The sequence below is a fragment of the Ipomoea nil genome, unplaced genomic scaffold (genome assembly GCF_001879475.1).
Source record: "Ipomoea nil cultivar Tokyo-kokei standard unplaced genomic scaffold, Asagao_1.1 scaffold2742, whole genome shotgun sequence".
Taxonomy (NCBI): Eukaryota; Viridiplantae; Streptophyta; class Magnoliopsida; order Solanales; family Convolvulaceae; genus Ipomoea; species Ipomoea nil.
Genome location: NW_017619170.1, coordinates 406,970 through 426,807, shown reverse-complemented (window position 1 = coordinate 426,807; position 19,838 = coordinate 406,970). Strand labels below are relative to the sequence as shown.

The window sequence follows — 19,838 nt, the reverse complement described above, 5'->3', positions numbered from 1 at the left end:
CTATTGTAAGAAGGGAAGAGAGTTAGATGTGCAAATTGAGCTAAGGATTAAAGTTAAGGAAATGAGGGCATAAATGCTGAAGGGATTGGGCATAAAGTAAAGAAGGGGGAAAAGTTTAGATGCCAAAGTATGACAATGCATAAATTATATGGTCTAAAGGCACAAAGGCTACAAAGGGTACAAAGGAATGTGTCAAAAATGAGAAGGGACATAAACCCCGAGGTCATAATATGCAAAGGTACAATAAGGAAGGATGGACTGGTGGCAAGGCAACATGGTGCCCCGCCAGTCCAAATAGCAAGCTGCGAGCCGCTTACTGCCAGGCATGAGAGGAGATCATGGCCATGAGTGATCCTACCAGCAGTTACTAGCTTTTGTTAGTTATGAGAAAGACCAGGGGTGGTGGGGGTATTTTTGCCCCCCTACCTAGATAGCAAGAATCTTGGCTTACATTGCGACAAAAAACTGTGGATGTGGTTGGGGACGACGCCGGGTGGCTAACTACTACAAACCACCAACGTGGTTTTGGGCCCTAGGGTGTGTTAAAGGTATAGATGGTGGTGAATGTGGGTGTGGTATGAATTCTCGAGGGTTGTCGTTCACTCTCTATTAAAAAAATCCCAAAAATACTAGTCCCTCCGTCTCATTTTATGTGTTTGGTTCGGTTAACGAGGCTTGAATGAAGTTATTTTTAATCTAATTTTTCATAATATTAAGTTTAGTATTAGTTTATAAAATTTATATATTTAGAAACTACAAAAATACTATTAAACACAAAAAGAAAAAATTAAAAATAATTTAAGAATACTAAAGAAAATAAACTAAGAAGAAAGAGTTAGTTTCATCAATAAATAGTAAGTATGACAGATAAAATGGGACAGAAGGAGTATAAAAAAGGGGCTTGGGTTTACAAATGCAATTTCATTATGATTGTCATAGATAAGGAATAAAATAGGACATGTTGTTCCATAATCCAAACATGCAGTTAAAGTATTACACCAATCGTTATGCCGTGAGCACGTGCCCACTTTGCATGGTGCGCACGAATCTATATCCATAATTCCTATACTGTAGATCCATAATTTCTAGACTCTCGGTGAGCTAAAATTTATATTTTAGATTCATAATTTCTAAAATCGTAGGATCCATAATTTAAATACAGTAGATCCATAATTTCTATACTGCACTGATTTGTGAAAACATGGTTCAACAATTGGAATCTAAAGTATAAATTTTAGCTCACTGAGATTCTAGAAATTATGGATCTACAATATAGAAATTATGGATATAGATTCGTGCGCATGCATGGTGGGCACGTGCACACATCATAATTTGTCGTATTACACCAAGAAATATCACTTACTACATTCTAGTGCAGTTGGCTTCGGAGAAACTATTCAAACCAAACCTCAAAAAGCTGTGGTGAGAAGGCCAGACAAAAACTTGATCAAATCATAAGATGTCTCAACATACAGCTCATTGAGACTATATTTCAAATTGAGAAACCAAAAACATTAACCACATTTTAGTCACAGGTTCAGAACACAATTTGTGCTTTCGTTGAAGCTCGAGGGAACAGCAACAACTCTTCCAAAATATTTGAGAAATTCGACTGTAATACTTGATTGTCCACAAAAGTGATCCTTTGTAGTGATGAGCAGCATGAAAGTATAAGCTTTACAAAAAGCATTTCAGCTCTTGACCCCTGGAAATATTTGATCACCAATGTTTGCAAACTGTTAATATCTTCTCTCATACCGCTATGTTCTTGCAGCAAATACTGTAAAGCAAGGTCGTCGCCAGCAGTCACTGCAGGGACCTATAACACAAAAATTGAAATAAGTTGAAACCAAAACTGGAAGAAATAAATGGAAATGGAGGATCATTTTCCCACCTTTGCCCAAATTTGAGGGCTATGCACCCCAGGAGAGCTATGAAGCAAGCAAAGAATACAAGATATATGTTCCAGATCAGTAAAGTTAATTTCAAACAATGTAAGTTCCCTTAAGCTATTAACTTTAACTGGAAGAGCACTCATAACGGAACCTGCAGCCAAAAGCTTTGCACCACAGAGAAAAATTAAAACACAACCTAAATATATATATCATTTGGGAAATATATATTCACGGAGAATCTTAAAAGGAAATGCACCTTGAGATGTTGTCCATCCAAACTAAGCTTTGAAATTTGTGTCCAGACGTTTAGGCTCTAGGAGTTGCACTGTTATAGCCTTCTCTTTGTCGTGCATATCATCGAGAAACATAGAGAGTAGGTCCTTCTGTGTAATGCACAAAAACATTGTTAGTTATGTGCTTGAGATTAGCAATCCGGAAAAAAATTAGACAGGCCAACACTCCTAACTGCTTGCAAGATGCACTAAACACTTAAAATGCACATTTTGAACTTTCACAAAATGCACTGATTATTTAATCATAGATGCAATCTATCTAATTCACCAATGTGTCGAACATAATGCACTATTCATACACTCATAAATACACACTGTAAGGCACCATTTATTTGAATACTCAATATAATATGTCACACGGATGCACATGTACGGAAATATGCACTATGAAGTTTCACAAAATGCACTGATTATTTAATCATAGATGCAATCTATCTAATTCACCAATGTGTCGAACATAATGCACCATTTATACACTCACAAATACACACTGTAAGGCACCATTTATTTGAATACTCAATATAATATGTCATAGATGCACACGAACTAATTCACCAATATTGTGCCAATCAGAATGTAGCATTTCTACACTCACAAATGCACAGAAGAATGAAATGTTAATTTTAATACTCACCCAATTCACATACACTTCAACTACACAGAATTATTTACAGCAGATGCACACGGCGTTAGCAATTACAGATTTTATACATAAAGGAATATCATTTTTAGCTATATAATTATCTCTTAGCCAGGCGCACACAATTAAAATCCAACTCACCTGCACACAAATTAATTCACAATCTATGTCTACACATGCACACTGACACACACACAAATCAAATCATACAACTATAACACATACACATACTGTTATAAAAAAAAGAATTCTTACGACAATATTTGTAGCATAAAATAAACTATAAACACTACACAAAATTAAAATTAAAATTACTTTGTTTATTTGTCTATAGCCACAAATGCTACATGTCACAAACAAATTAAATATATACACAAAGAACTATCTTACATGCACAGGTTGCATTATCCGCCTTTAACCTACGAATGCACAAACTCATCATGCACAGATGCATCCACACACTACTCCCTCATTTCTTCTGCTCATCATCACTTATCAATTCAATAAGTCACAATCCTACTTTAGTTTTAACAAAATCATCATTTGGTGTAGACCCAAGGATCTCGCCTAGTGGAGGATGGGATGCTTTCTATTTTTTAGCTACATTAGGAGATGGCATACATGAGAATTAGTATTCAAGTCAGCACTACTGGAAATTATGAAATTTTCGATCACCTGAAAGTGATCTTAAATCAAGTCGAAAGCCTTGTTCCGACCACTTTTGGTATCCGGAAAAACCATTGTTGCTATTTCCGACCACTTTTTGGTTTCAACTTGATTTAAGATCACTTTCAGGTGGTCGGAAATTCCATAATTTCCAGTAGTGCAGTGTACATTGTGCCTATTCTTTATGCAATAGTGATAATGATTCCACAGTTTGCTCTTGGAATGGTCACTGATTCCCCTCCCACTCGTTATATTCAACATTAACCAAATGCACAAAAAAAAAAAAAAAATCATAATATCCTAAATGGGCACACAAACATTAATGAAAATGCAAATGTAAGAATAGTTATGTCAATTATAGATGCTCATAAATCTATCAAAAAAAATACATTTCACTGTTCCGTATCATGTGAATTATCTTCAACCCAGCCCAATGCACACACTTCTTCACGGATGCACACTCAAATTTCATTGACACTTTCATATTTCCCTCAACCCGGTGCTGCCGTAAACCCTGTTCCGACCATCAATATTAGAAGAGAAAGGTGGCAGTTAAGCCTTGATGGCAGTTAAGCTCTGTTCAGAAGTTAGTTAGGATCTTTTCTCTTTTCTGTTATCTGTTAGCTCTGTGTATATAAGGCCATCTGTAAAGTTTCTTTTTAGTTGATGAAGACAGAACCAATGTAACAGTACTCTTCCTCCGTTCAATCAGATTTCCTCTTTTTCTTCATACTCTCTCTTTTGTAATATGGTATCAGAGCCATAAGCATCAATGGCTTGGAATGCGCAAAACAGACCTCCTGGTATCACAATTAATCCACCAGCAGTAGGAACTACAGCGACTATGCCGGCACCACCGATCAACTCTACCGTAGCAAACTTCGATCCAAATGACGCGGCTAGTCCGTATTTTCTGCATCCAAATGAGAATCCTTCGTTGATTCTAGTCTCCGCCGTCCTCAATGGCCGGAACTATCACCCTTGGGCCAGGGCAATGGAGATGGCATTGCTATCCAAGAACAAACTAGGGTTTGTTGATGGCACAATCTCTGCGCCAAATGTAGGAGAAGTGAAGTATCCCTATTGGAGGAGATGTAACAACATGGTGGCAACCTGGATCATGCGAGCTGTTTCCCCAGAAATTGCGTCTACGATCCTCTGGGTTGGATCAGCTGAACGCATATGGAGCACGTTGAAGGCAAGATTCAGCGAGGCAGACATCTTTAGGATCTCTGACCTACATGCAGAGATTCATCAAATTAGGCAAGGAGATTTGACAGTGAGTGCCTATTTTGCCAAATTAAAGAATCTGTGGGATGAACTCCAGGTTATTAGGCCTTTTCCTGTGTGTAAATGTGAAAGAGTCTGCGATTGTGGATTATTAGAGACTCTGCATCAGAACTTGGAGAACGACAATCTGTCAGTCTTCTTGAGAGGTTTGAATGATACTTATGCATCGGTTCAATCCCAGATTATGATGACGAAGCCGCTTCCCAATGTTGATGAGGCGTTCATGATGATTCAACAACAAGAAAGAAGGTTCAATAATGGAGTGGTAGGCTTGCAACCTCAAGAAGCAGGCAGTGTTTTACTCACTCAAGGCAGTGGGGCAGGTTTTAAGAAGTTCAACAATAATAATAACAAGAAACCTGTTTGTTCATACTGTGGATTCACTGGACACGTTGCCGAGAAATGCTACAAGAAAAATGGGTATCCACCTGGGTGGAAACCAAGAAATAAACCTGCTGGTTCTGCCAACCAAGTTACTACCAACACAGATGAACAATCTCTTAATGAAAGCATGGGGTCTGCCAGCACTGGATCTATCACTCTGAATCAAGATGAGTACAGGATGTTCAAGCAGCTCCTGCAGAGGGACTATATGGCCTATCAATCACCTTTGAATGGAATTGGAGGAGTGGCACCCCAGGTCAACATGATTGCTGCCAATTTCGTTCCCAATTCTCAATTTGAAGGTAATTACTCTAAACCTTCTTCTGAAAATAAAGTTGCTTGGATACTTGATAGTGGAGCTACTCACCACATTGTATGCCATCATGATATGTTGACTAATGCCAAGGAAGTCCAAGGTATGTTTGTTGAGCTACCTAATGGTGACAAAGCTGACATTACACATATAGGGTCTGTAAGTGCTGACAATCTGGTCCTGCAAAATGTATTCTGTGTGCCTGGTTTTCATTATAACCTGATCTCTATCAGTGAGCTAATTAAAACCTCCAAGTGCAAAGTGTTGTTATATTCTGACTGGTGTATTATACAGGATCAAGAATGTGGGAAGATGATTGGCTTGGCTAACTTGCAAAAGGGGCTATATTACCTTGTGAAACCAACCTTTCCTGTTAATGATAGACTAGCACAAGTTAGGGTTAATGCTTGTAATTCTGCCAATACTTGGCATGCTAGACTAGGGCATTTTTCCTATGAAAAACTGAAGCAGTTACCTATGATAGATGTAAATTTCAAAGTGAATAAAGATGATGTTTGCAGCATTTGTCATCTAGCCAAACAAAGGAGATTACCCTTTAATACTAGCTCTACTGTCTCGAGTGAGTGCTTTGACTTGGTACATATTGATATCTGGGGACCATATCACACACACACTATATATGGACACAGGTTTTTTCTAACCATTGTGGATGACTACAGCAGAGCTACATGGGTATACTTAATGAGAGGCAAAGATGAAGTTAGAACACTAGTCCAAGGATTCTGTGCTCTTGCCATGACTCAGTTTGGAAAAATGGTCAAGTGTATAAGAACAGACAATGGACAAGAATTCAAGATGGAAAAGTTCTACCAAGAAAAAGGCATCAATCACCAGACAACTTGTGTATATACACCACAACAGAATGGTGTAGTAGAGAGAAAACATGGTCATATTTTGGCCATTGCAAGGGCACTCAAATTTCAATCAGGGCTGTCAGATGTGTTTTGGGGAGATTGCATACTGCATGCAGTTTATATCATCAACAAATTACCTTCAATAGCTCTACAAGGACAGATTCCTCATCAAGTCCTGTTCAAAAAGGACTCCCCAATACTCACAGTTCAAAGTTTTTTGATGCTTAGCCTATGCTGTTCTGCACAAAGGGCATCTGGGGAAGTTCTCACCTAGAGCTAGAAGATGCTTATTTCTTGGTTATCCTAATGGAGTTAAAGGGTATAAGCTCTATGATCTAGATTCCAGGGAGGTTTTTATGTCAAGAGATGTGGTTTTCTATGAGCATATATTTCCTTACAAGGTAGCAAATCAAGTTGATGAGCAAGGTTCACCCCAGAATCTCATTCTGCCAAGTGATATCAGTTTTATGGAGGATGTTACCCCCCAAAGGACTGTCCAAAGAGAAGAGACAAGTAATCTCAGTGGCCATGCTGAACAAAATGATCTCATACCTGACATTATACAAAATGATCCTGATCTGGAACAATCTGATCCTGTGCCAGTCCAGACCAGAAAGTCCAGCAGGCAAATGACCAGGCCTGCATATCTCAGAGATTATGAATACAGTTTGCCCATTACCAGGACCTCTCCCCACACTCTCTCAGCTGTTCTATCATACAGAAAGCTATCACCCTCTTTCAAAGTCTTTGCTGCAAACATTCTAGACATTCATGAGCCCAAGTCCTACAATGAGGCCATCAAACATGACTGTTGGAGAAGGGCTATGCAGGCAGAAATAGATGCTCTACAAGCCAATGACACATGGGAATTAACCACACTTCCTCCCTCCAAACAATCAATAGGATGCAGATGGGTATATAAGGTGAAACACAAAGCTGATGGCACAATAGAGAGATGTAAGGCCAGGCTGGTTGCAAAAGGATACACTCAGACCTGTGGATTAGACTATGTGGACACTTTCAGCCCAGTTGCAAAAGTAACAACCATTAGAACCTTGCTTGTTGTTGCAGCTGCAAAAGGATGGCAGTTGCATCAACTTGATGTCAACAATGCCTTCTTGCATGGAGATCTTAATGAGGAAGTTTACATGGCCCTCCCCCCAGGGTTTCTTCCTGAGCAACCTGGACAAGTATGCAGGCTAAAAAGATCCCTCGATGGCTTAAAGCAAGCAAGTAGACAGTGGAATGCTAAGTTAACCTCTAAGTTGATCAGCATGGGATTCAAGCAAGCTGTTTGTGATAATTCTCTTTTCACTAGAGGATCTAATGATAATTTCATAGCACTTCTGGTATATGTGGATGATGTGATCCTAGCCAGCAGTGACAAGACTCAAATACAGCATATTAAAGACCATCTACACTCAGCTTTTCAAATCAAAGATCTGGGAAATTTGAAATATTTTCTTGGACTGGAGGTTGCCAGGAATCACACAGGCATTTCTCTAACTCAAAGAAAGTATGCCTTAGATCTCTTACAAGATGCAGGCTTCCTTGAAAGTAAACCTGTAAAGTGCCCCATGGTGCAAACCAACAAGCTTTCCAAAGGAGATAGTGCACCATTAGAAGACCATACTCAGTACAGAAGATTGGTGGGAAAGCTTCTATATTTGACCATCACCAGGCCTGATATTTGTTTTGCTGTGCAACAGTTATCACAGTTCTTGGATGGACCTACTGTTCTCCACCTCCAAGTTGTACATAGAGTACTTAGGTACATAAAAGGATGTCCTGGGCAGGGCCTATTCTATCCAGCAGAATCCAATTTGAAGATAAGTGGCTTTGCTGACTCAGACTGGGCAGCCTGTTCAGACACAAGGAAATCTGTTACTGGATTTTGTGTGTTCCTAGGTAATGCTTTGATATCCTGGAAGTCCAAGAAACAAAGCACTGTGTCAAGGTCATCTTCTGAAGCTGAATATAGGGCACTTGCTCTTACTGTTTGTGAAATACAGTGGTTATTTTATCTCTTGAAAGTTCTTGAAGTACACACAGAGGGGTCAGCCATGCTGTTCTTAGACAGCAAGTCTGCAATTGCAATGGCAGAAAATCCAATTCTCCATGAGAGAACCAAGCATATAGAAATAGATTGTCATTTGATAAGAGAAAAGATACAAGGAGGGATCATAAAGCTACTACATGTTCCTACTGAACATCAGACAGCAGATATCCTGACAAAACCCCTACAACCAATGCTATTTCAAAAGTTTGTGTCCAAGCTGGGGCTTCATTCCATTTACACTCCAGCTTGCGGGGGGGTATTAGAAGAGAAAGGTGGCAGTTAAGCCTTGATGGCAGTTAAGCTCTGTTCAGAAGTTAGTTAGGATCTTTTCTCTTTTCTGTTATCTGTTAGCTCTATGTATATAAGGCCATCTGTAAAGTTTCTTTTTAGTTGATGAAGACAGAACCAATGTAACAGTACTCTTCCTCCGTTCAATCAGATTTCCTCTTTTTCTTCATACTCTCTCTTTTGTAATAATCAACGGTTTCCAGTCATCTATTCCAGTGACACCACCATTAAACCCCATACCCAATTAATATTCAATATGCAGAACACTTTAACAGAGGGGCGGCTCATCCCAATGGCAGCATGTTCCCTCAAAACAAAACAAAAAAAAAAAAAAAAAAAAAAAAAAAAAAAAAAAAAAACCAAACTTTAGTGTGTATAACTATATATATATATATATATATATATATATATATATATATATATATATATATATATATATATATATATATATATATATATATATATATATATATATATATATATATATATATATATATATATATATGTGTGTGTGTGTGTGTATATATATATACACACACACACACACACACACACATATATATATATATATATATATATATATATATATATATATATATGTTAGGAACAAGTGTAATTAGATTTTGATGATACCAATCTTGTTAGAACTATAGACCCCTATTTTTGTTTTCATTTGATGCATCTTTCGTTTTAGACGAAAGAAGCCACAACTCACCTCGTGATTCGTGTTAAGATAGACAAACACACGAAACTGAGTTACGTTTAGAAAAATAGGTCTACTTGGTGAAGAGAAGAACAAAAGAAGGACGAGAGAAAACATCAGACCGAAAGATGGAAGGTGTGAGCATATATCCTGTGTATCCAACTATCAGCTTTTAGTTGAGATGGAGAACCGTCACATAGTAGAAACAGGGTTGGCCTTATTGGCTGAAGGCTGTGTCCCGCAACAATATTGGGACTACGCCTTTGAAACAGCAACAAGCCTAATTAATTATTTACCAACTCCTGTACTCAATTCTGAAAGTCCATACAGTCGTCTCTATAAAACTCAACCACCATACACTTTTCTCCGTATCTTCGGGTGTCGGTGTTATCCCTATCTTAAGCCCTACAATCGGCATAAGATAGATTATCGCTCGGCACCCTGTGTCTTCCTAGGTTACCCGTCTTCCTTTAGGGGGTATAGATGCATGGATTTAACAAGTGGGAAAGTCTATATCTGTCGTCATGTACGATTTGACGAGACTGTTTTTCCTTTTTCAAAATTGACAGCTCAGAATACAAATACACCGGAACCACCGGCCTTGCCTTGGGCAATTGGCCCCGTTGTATCACACCAGCCTCCCGTACCTGTCAATGACTCCGGTTTACACAGGCCACCGAGTCCAATACCCTTGGCACAGGAGGCAACCCCCTTAGCTATTGAAGCACCAGTTAGAACCGTGGCTCGCAGAAAGCGGGCTGCACGGACCGAGCCTCAAGATCGAGGGCATACAATGAGGCTTCGACATATGACCCGAGGCACTGGCGAAGGTTTTCAAGTTCTCAGTGTAACCACTGATCCCACCTGTTATTCACAGGCAGTTGGGCACTCTGAATGGCGTGATGCGATGGACCAGGAGTTCAATGCCCTGTTACATAACAATACTTGGGCTCTTGTTCCACCCAAACCAGACATGAACATCATCGGGTGCAAATGGGTCTTCCGTACCAAACGCACCGCCGATGGTTCAATCGAGCGATACAAAGCTCGTCTTGTGGCGAAAGGGTTCAATCAGGTGGCTGGAGAAGACTTCTTCGACACCTTTAGCCCGGTAGTCAAGCCGCCTACAATCAGGCTACTGTTTTCCCTAGCTGTCTCATGCAGCTGGACTCTGAGGCAACTCGATGTCCACAATGCCTTCCTGAATGGGCACTTAGCGGAAACAGTATATATGAAGCAACCTCCGGGGTATGAAGATCCAACACACCCAGATCACGTGTGTCATCTACAAAGGTCTTTGTATGGGCTTAAGCAAGCTCCACGGGCCTGGTTCAAGAGATTACATGACTACTTACTTTCTGCAGGTTTTTCATCATCCAAGACGGATGTTTCCCTATTTCATTACTCCACGGCTGACTCACGAGTATACTTGTTAGTATACGTCGACGATATTATTATGATGGGCAATAATCCGTCTCTTATCACTTCTCTGCTGGATCGTCTATCATCGACATTCAAGATTCGGGATCTTGGAACGCCCGGGTTCTTCCTTGGGATTGAGACTGTCAAAACTGACACTGGTCTCATGCTATCCCAGCGCAGGTACATGAAGGACATTCTGAGTCGAGCTGGTATGACTGACTGTAAGCCGCTAGCCACTCCGGCTGCAGTTACTCAGCCTGTCTCGTCTACTGCTGAGCCACATGATAATCCAACCCAGTATCGTCGTGTGGTGGGTGCTTTACAGTACTTAACTATCACACGGCCAGACTTATCTTTTGGTGTGAATCGGCTGTGCCAGTTTATGCACACACCAACAGCTGATCATTGGGGGTTGGTTAAGAGGGTACTCCGGTATATCAAGGGTACTCTAGACTACGGCTTACGACTCACTGTCTCAGAGTCCTCTTCTCTACATGCTTACTCCGACTCAGATTGGGCAGGCTGCCCTCTTGACAGAAAGAGCATTGGTGGCTACGCAGTGTTTTTGGGATCCAATCTAATCTCATGGTTATCCAGGAAGCAGCGCACAGTAGCTCGTTCATCGACTGAAGTGGAGTACAAAGCCCTAGCGGATGTGGCAGCTGAAGTTACTTGGGTTGTGTCGTTACTCCAGGAACTTGGGTTACACACTGGCGTTCCGCCGACCCTCTGGTGTGATAATCTAGGCGCGACTTATATGTGTGCTAACCCAGTTTTTCACGCCAGGACCAAACATGTGGAGATAGATTTTCATTTCGTCTGTGACAAGGTAGCTTCCGGAGAGTTAATGGTTAACTATGTCTCCACAAAAGACCAGCTAGCAGATATCTTCACAAAGCCGCTACCAGGGCCGCGCTTTGCAGCGCTACGTGACAAGATCAATGTTGTGGCATACCACCCTTGTGCTTGAGGGGGTGTGTTAGCAATATTATTATTTGTCACTTTAATATTTTCTGTTATGTTCACTAGTCTTTACAGTAGGCCTAGTCTTGTGTTGGTTTCCTAGTTGATAGGAGTTGTTAGACTATTAGTATTGTAATCTCTATCTTAATTGTTTGTTGAATGAAATTCAAATTATCTCATTTGGTATCAGAGCCAGACCAAAGGTCATGGGTTCGAGTCTCAACGCCACTCTTAAGCGACTACGATTTACCGGTCCACGTGTTGGTTGGAATCCACCATACACGTGAGGGGGCGTGTGAGCATATATCCATTAATGTGTATCCAACTATCAGCTTAGGCTTTTAGTTGAGATGGAGCACATGCTTCAATTGAAGGCTCTAACTCACGGATGAAAATCACATGATAAGATAGATCATTTGACTGTCTGCTTTGACGAAAGAAAAAGACAATCTTTCTTGTGAGACATCAAGTCTGAGACAAACTTGTATAGGCAATCTTTTCGATGAACACATGAAGAATGTTGTCTATGTCTCAAATTGGGCAATCATACTAGGCAAAAGGAGTCCTAGCTAGGAATGAAGTTTACGAGAACCAATGAGCATTAAATGATTGGTACTTCATGACAGTGCAAAAGGACAAAAAGTCATACTACTTTTTGGACACCACCGACTACACAGTACAAGTGCATTAAATGCTCTATGCCCATTGGTTATTACATGTTGGTTAATAGGTTTGAAATCTTCATCTTCCTCCAACGGATGAATTTTTCCCTCCTATAAATATCTCTCTTCACCATTGAAGAAAGTGATGGTCATTCTACTGTTGAAATCTTAAGAAAAGCTCTTTAAACAAGTTCATCTGTAAAAGCTTTCTAAACCAGCGTGTAAGTTGTGAAGATCTTTGAAAGAAATACATCCAGATTCCATCTTCCCAACTTTGAAGAAGTCTTGCATCTTATACAAGCAGATCATTCATCAACCAGCCAGCAAGTCAAGACTTCAACCTATTGGAGAAACTCATCACTTTCTTACCAACACTCAACTCTTATGAAGAAATTGATAGAGGCGGAGTAAACTCTTGAAATTGAAAAACCTATCAAGTGGTTGTCCGGCTTAGTGATCAAGGAAGCCAACTTAAAGTAGTTTGTACTAGGAGTGATAGTGCAAACCCTTTCACGAGTTGTGAAAGAAGAGTGGAGTAGGCTTTGTTAACAACCGAACCACTATAAAAATCTTTCTTTCTATATCTCTTTAAATACTGCTCTTTACCTTTCGTGCATTGCATATCATATCGACCAAACGTTAAGAGCTTCTAACAAATGTGTGCAAAGTATAACTAAGTCGAAATCTTTATTCCGATGTGCATTATATATATATATATATATATATATATATATATATATATATATATATATATATATATATATATATAGAGAGAGAGAGAGAGAGAGAGAGAGAGAGAGAGATTGGATCATATCACCCTTTTCATATGAGATTGTGAGATTGGATCCTATCCATTAAATTTTTTGAGTCAAGGATGCAGATTTATTTTGCCTAAATTAGGACATAATTAATGTATAGGGGTGACATAGTAATTTGGTTTCTTGTTTTGATTTATAATTTTAATTTACCAAATTTAACAATGTAATAATTTCTGAATATTAATTCAAAAACTCTATAAATACCCAATTTCGGGGAGTTAATCATGGTAATCCCTTTCTGCTCGGTGTCCTTTTACATTTTACTGAGTACTAGTTCAAACTGTTCATTATGACTCACACATTCTTAGCAATATTTTTTGCTTTTTTAAATTTGTTAGAGCGATATTTATGAGTCCCAAAACCCCCTAATAAATAAATAAGAAGCCATTAAACTATGATTTCTTAAATAAGAGCCTTTTGGCTTATCAATACTTGCCCATATTGATGGGTAAGTAGAGAGCATTGCTCCTCTTATATAGAGGAGCTCAAGAGCTCATCTTTCCATATTTTCGATGTAGGATCAAAAATCATTTACAAAGGGGAGCCACGAGCTCTCCTTTGTTTTTTTTTTTTTTTTGTTTTTTTTTTTAAATTTTATTTTGTATATTATTATTATTGTAATTCTAGTTTATTATTACATTATTATTACATAATAATAATAATACTAATAATAATAATAATTTTCTTTTAAACAAATTTCTGCTGGCTAAGACTTCTTAAATAAGAGCCTTTGACTTCTCAATACTTGTCTACGTTGATAGGCAAGCAAGCTTTTTGACTTCTCAATACTTGCCCACGTGCAGGCCTTTTGACTTCCCAATGCTTGCCCACATTGATGTGCAAGCAATTATGATGTTTGGAAGAAGCAATTATTATGTTTGGAAGAAGAGCATTGCTTCTCTTATATAGAGGAGCTCAAGAGCTCCTTTTTTTCAAACATCATTTACCATGGCTCTTCTTTGTTGTTGTTGTTGTTGTTTTTTTTTTTTTTTAATTAATTTTATTTTGTATATAGTTTTGTTTTGATTATTATTATATTATTTTTAATATTATTATTATTGTTATTGTAATTTTATTTTATTATTACAATATTACATAATTACATATAATAATAATAATAATAATAATAATAATAATAATAATAATAATAATAATATAAATTTTCTTTTAGACATTTTTCTGTTGTGCAGCCAAACATTATAAAGAAAAATGTTTTCTAAAAAAAAAAAAAACTAAAATAAGAAGTCATTAAGTTGAGGCTTCTTAAATAAAAGCATTTTGACTTCTCAATACTTGCCCACGTTGATGGGCAAGCAATTATGTTTGGAATAGGAGCATTGGTCCTCTTTCCAAACATTTTTTTTTTAAAAAAAATAATTTTATTTTGTATATAGTTTTGTTTTAGTTATTATTATATTATTAATATTAATTATTAATTATTACTATTATTATTGTTGTAATTTTATTTTATTATTACATTATTAAATAATAATAATATAAATTTTCTTTTAGACAATATTCTGTTGTGCAGCCAAAAGTTAAAAACTCATTTTCCAGAAATTATTTTCCTACTTTCCAAATGAACTTTAATATCTATACAATTAATTTGTTAAATGCCATAATAATTATTAGATAATGGCCTTGTTTGATTATTGACAAATTCGCCAAAATTTTAACAAATTAACCATTTTAACATTTTGTCTTTAATCAAAACAACAAAAATATTATTTAATAACTCAGCAATTTACTCCAAACTGCTGAAAACTAAAACAACACACATATATTTTGGGTTAATCTTTCCCAAACCCCCCTAATAATAAATAATAAATTAAAAAAAAAAACTAAAATAAGAAGTCATTAAGCTAAGGTTTCTTAAATAAGAGCCTTTTGGCTTCTCAATACTTGCCCACATTGATGGGCAAGCAATTACGTTCATAAGAGGAGCATTGCTATGTTTAGGAAAGTAGGAAACAATATCTCCTATTAGGAATTGTATTACACTATTTTATAATATTAGAATAGGAATTTTAACCTAGAATTATAGTACGAATGGGAAATTATAAAACAATATATTTTATTAGAAAGAGAGATTTTTAAAAATTTTGGTTAAAACGGTTCGGTTAACCGATTGAACACCGTACCCCTAGCCTTACAAAAAGAGTCACAACTTAAATATGTTCGACCTTTTACAATGTTCATGTCGCACATGTAGTGATTAATTTGATAAACGACATCTAAAGTCGATGAGAGGATTGCTCGGCCTTCTAGGTGAGACTCATCAAGCATGTCATATCTCGCGCTTGGGAAGGTGTTTTTCACTATAGTTGCTGTTGGATCGGGTCCACACTTCAACAGAAACTGTGCCAGAATATCGATCTCAGACAAACCATCGTTACAAATCCTGTAATCCCATCTCTAATGTCTACAATCCATTTTGAAAACCAATCAACCGTCTGTCTATTTTCCTCTGAAGCTAAGCGCTGTAGTCTCAAGTTATTCGTGAGCCTCAATACCTTGCAATTTGTCCGAGGTAAGAAGAATTAATAGTGGCTCTGACAACTATTGGTGTCATTTCTTTCAGAATAACGGGAAGAATCCGTCTAAAGTCGCCACCCAAAACTACTGTCTTTCCACCAAATATCTTTTCAGCACTACCCGAAATAGCAAACTGCGATAGATCCCTCATGGTTTTCGGTGCTTCGTCCCATATTATCAATTTGCTCCTTATTATAAGCTCAGCAAGGTCATTGCCTTGCGATGTATTGCACGTGGAATGGAGTCTGTTTTCGTCTCTGGCTACTTATGGGTAACATTTGGTCAAATAAGGCTAGGGGTGTTCAATCGGTTAACCGAACCGTTTTAGCTGAAATTTTTAAAACTTTAACCGTTAACCGTTAACCGAACTTTGTATTGCCGAATTAACCGAACCAAAGTTTTTTTTGGTTAATCGGTTGATTAACCAATTAACCAAACTTTTTAAAACTAATATTTTAAATCCTAAAAATAATACCTATAATAATAAATTCAATTAAAATAATACATATAATAATAAATCAATAAGAAAATATACAAAACAATATCATAAAAACATTACAAATTTATAGGGATTTTAAATATTAGATTATATATTTATTTATTTATATATATATATATAATTATATATATTTAAAATTTTGGTTAACCGAAGTTTCGAACCGAATTAACCGTTAATCGAAATTTTAAAAAACCTTTAACCATTAACGCAACCGAAAAAAGTTCGGTTATAAAACGGTTAACCTAACTTTGTCGGTTCGATCGGTTAACCAAAAATTTACCGAAGTTTGCAACCCCTATGTAAGGCAGAATAAGACGGTGAAAATCTATCTGAAGTACACAATCATGAATTCTTAAATAGTTTGAGATTGTCTGACTTCCTAATCATTCATTGACATTAAAGGTTGGTGCACATGTTATGTTATTGCGGAACATAGACCACTCTCTTGGTGTTTGCAACGGTACGCGCCTCATCATCACAAGATTGACAGATCACATTGTCGAAACAAGAATAGTTAATGAGACACATCAAAGAACCAAAGTTCTTATACCCTGAATGTCTCTCACCCCTTCAGATACAAGATTGCCCTTCAGGTGTATGTGGCTTTTTCCCGAGTCACCCATCTTGATGGCCTGAAGGTTTTAGCTCTAGACAAGGATGGACAAAATTCTGTTACTACTACCAATGTCATCTACAAAGAGATTTTTAATAATGTGTAATTCAAACCAGTGATATTATGTTTTTTTAATAGAAAGATGACAAAATTGCTATATATCTACATAGAAAATATATATTTTCCGTACAAAATAATTTCTACAACTATGTTGCTAGACAACGAGCTAATTAATCCAATTAATACAAATCTTAAACACTAATATATAAACTCTCTAAACTTTCAGCACCGGATGCGTATATTTACACGTTAGCTATTAATTGAATAATTATTTGCTCGAATTCAAGCAATGATAACATCAGAAAACATAATTGATCCAACTCAATTCTTCAATTGCACTATATAATATTCGATGTTATAATTTATACAATTACATATCGATCTAAATATTCTTAAAATATTATAACAAATCTATTCCGTGCAACGCACAGGTGAAAATACTAGATACCATGACTAATCATTAAAGAAAATTCATTTTTAAATTTGCCTAAACTCATACTTTTAATTAAAAAAATTCTCCTTTCAAAAAAAAAATTAAAAATTTTATAAACTTAGAAATATGTCTAACTATGTACATATAGCAGTTATTATTAGGGGTGAGCAAACGGTCGGTCGGTTACATAACTGACCGAAAAACCAACCGCAATTTTTGACCATCGTAACCGACCGAAGTAAATGCTATAACCGACCGAAGTAAATGCTATAACCTGTAACACCCCGTGTTACGGCCTTCAATCCCGGATTAATTATTAAATTAATCCCGTTAATAATAATTAAATATGATTTAATTCGGTTAGGTTTCCTTTAATTAATTAATAAGGTCCACCATGAACCGTGGACCCTTGCCTAAATTAGAGTCCTAAGCCTATTAGGAATAAAGAAAGTAAACCCTTTACTATTCAGATTCTAATTAGGAATCCTAGACCTAGTTATCTATTAGGAATAAAGGAAGTAGGTCTTTTACTATTCAGACTACGATTAGGATTCCCTTTAATTAATTAATATGGTCCACTATGGACCATGGACCCTTATCCCTAAACCCAATCCTTAGTTCCAAAAGGAATAGAATTAGCAAGCCTATAATATTAGTTCCTAACCAGGACTCCTAAATATATAAATAGGGGACTTAAGAGGCACCTAGAACCCCCCCACCACAAGAATAACGCCCCACCACCTCAAAAGAGCTCCAAGAATCCCCTTAGAAGAAATCAAGAAAGCAAGAAAGCTTAAAGAAAGATCCTTCGTAGCCAAGGAATTAATTAAGGCTAAGAGGTAACCCATGTCTCAACAAAACCTATTTTCATAGCTATGATTTCCCCCGTAAGATTTCCCCATACTATTGTGTATTGATGATTTGTGATATTATTATTGATGATTGATGGGATAATTCCATGGGTGATCTCGATATTGGGAGATTCTTGATAATTATGGTGTTCTTGATGATTATGCGGAGTTCTTGATGTTTATATGTCGTTCTTGATAATTGTTTGGCATTCTTGATGCTTATGTGTTATTTGTACCGAATCTTGTAATTAGAAGACGAATCGTATTCTTGTTGTTATAAAAGTGATTAGAACCCTAGGTTGTATCGTATGATATTATTCTTGGTGTATCGGGTGGGGAAATCGCATGTTTGGGTGTCGATTATGTTTAGAAAAGCATGATAGGTTATGTGCCGTACGTTTCTCGTATTTGATCCGTTAATTGTCTACGTGTTAATCGTTAAATGCGTTGTAAAGTATTTTAAGCATGGTTTCGGGTCCCACAATGGTTCCCGGGAGGTTTTGTGCGTAAAGAGTCAGTGGGGGGTAGGGGACCCGCCACCTACCCGCGGCCAGAAGGAGCGTCTCCGGCAGCGGGCAGCTGCCCGCCGGCGACCCGCTGCCCGGAACAGTATTTACCGGCGGGTGGCCCCCACCCACCGGCTACCCGCTGGAAATCATCCCCATTCGGGACCCCGGCTTCCCCGTTTGATGTTTCCCCGATCCCCGTGGTGTCCCAACGGACTCCATTCTTCGTGCCGTGTCTAGTTTGATATTTCGAGTACCGTTCGTAGGTTGTATGAGTCTTATATATTGCATGCTAGTTGAATCGGTATCCCGTTGACCTAGGTGGAGAAGTATGAACCCCTTAGGATTATTCTTAGTATGTGAAGGATCATGCATAGGTTTTGTTATACGTTTTCTCCCCCTTCCCAATGTGTTAATGTGGGTTGCATGTGCTTGCTATGTGTTATGTGTGCATGATACCCCAATTCGGTTGCGATCGGATTGGTTATTCCTGAGCTGCGGTTCAGAAGCTGGCTGCGGTCAGATTTACACTCTTGGGCTGCGGTCCACCGTTTGGTTGCGATCAAACGTTTCCACATGAGCTGCGGTTCATACTTTCCTGGCTGCGGTCAGATGACATTCTCTTGGGCTGCGGTCCACTGTTTGGTTGCGATCAAACATTATGATGAGCTGCGGTTCATCGGTCGGTTGCGATCGACACCTCCGTGTTGCGATACGGGGTAGGGTGCTGCGGTGCCGTGTCAGAGCTATATGCGCTGACCCTCATGTATGGGCATGCGATTGGTCCTGTGGCGCCAACAAAGTGTGCTATGTGATGAGATATGGATGAGTTGTGGTTATGAGTATCTTGGGGGATGTGACTATAGGATTTATGCTGGGGATTATTTATGTTGGGTTATGATTATTAATTGTGCTCAGCTTTATCTGTCTTGCCTGTTGTGGATTGTATACGCTTGTTATAACTGTTGCTGTCTGTGCTCAGCCCTATCTGTTGAGTCTATCCCTGTTTCAAATGCTAGAGTTCGTAGGATATATCTTCATGTTCAAAATGATTTTCGTATATCTATATA

General features: G+C 37.8%; 1 protein-coding gene across 1 annotated transcript in view; it reads right to left on the bottom strand.

The window, feature by feature from the left end:
- Window positions 1-1,340: 1,340 nt before the first annotated feature.
- The window catches only part of LOC109156615 (F-box/FBD/LRR-repeat protein At1g13570-like), a 53,493-nt gene continuing 34,995 nt past the window's right edge, over window positions 1,341-19,838 (bottom strand). The window contains exons 2-3 of the mRNA XM_019304468.1: window positions 1,895-2,059; window positions 1,341-1,819 (exon numbers count right to left, since the gene is read on the bottom strand). Coding sequence (XP_019160013.1) covers window positions 1,538-1,819; window positions 1,895-2,038 — 426 coding nt within the window. The 5' untranslated portion in view covers window positions 2,039-2,059 and the 3' untranslated portion in view covers window positions 1,341-1,537. The remainder of the gene's footprint in view (window positions 1,820-1,894; window positions 2,060-19,838) is intronic.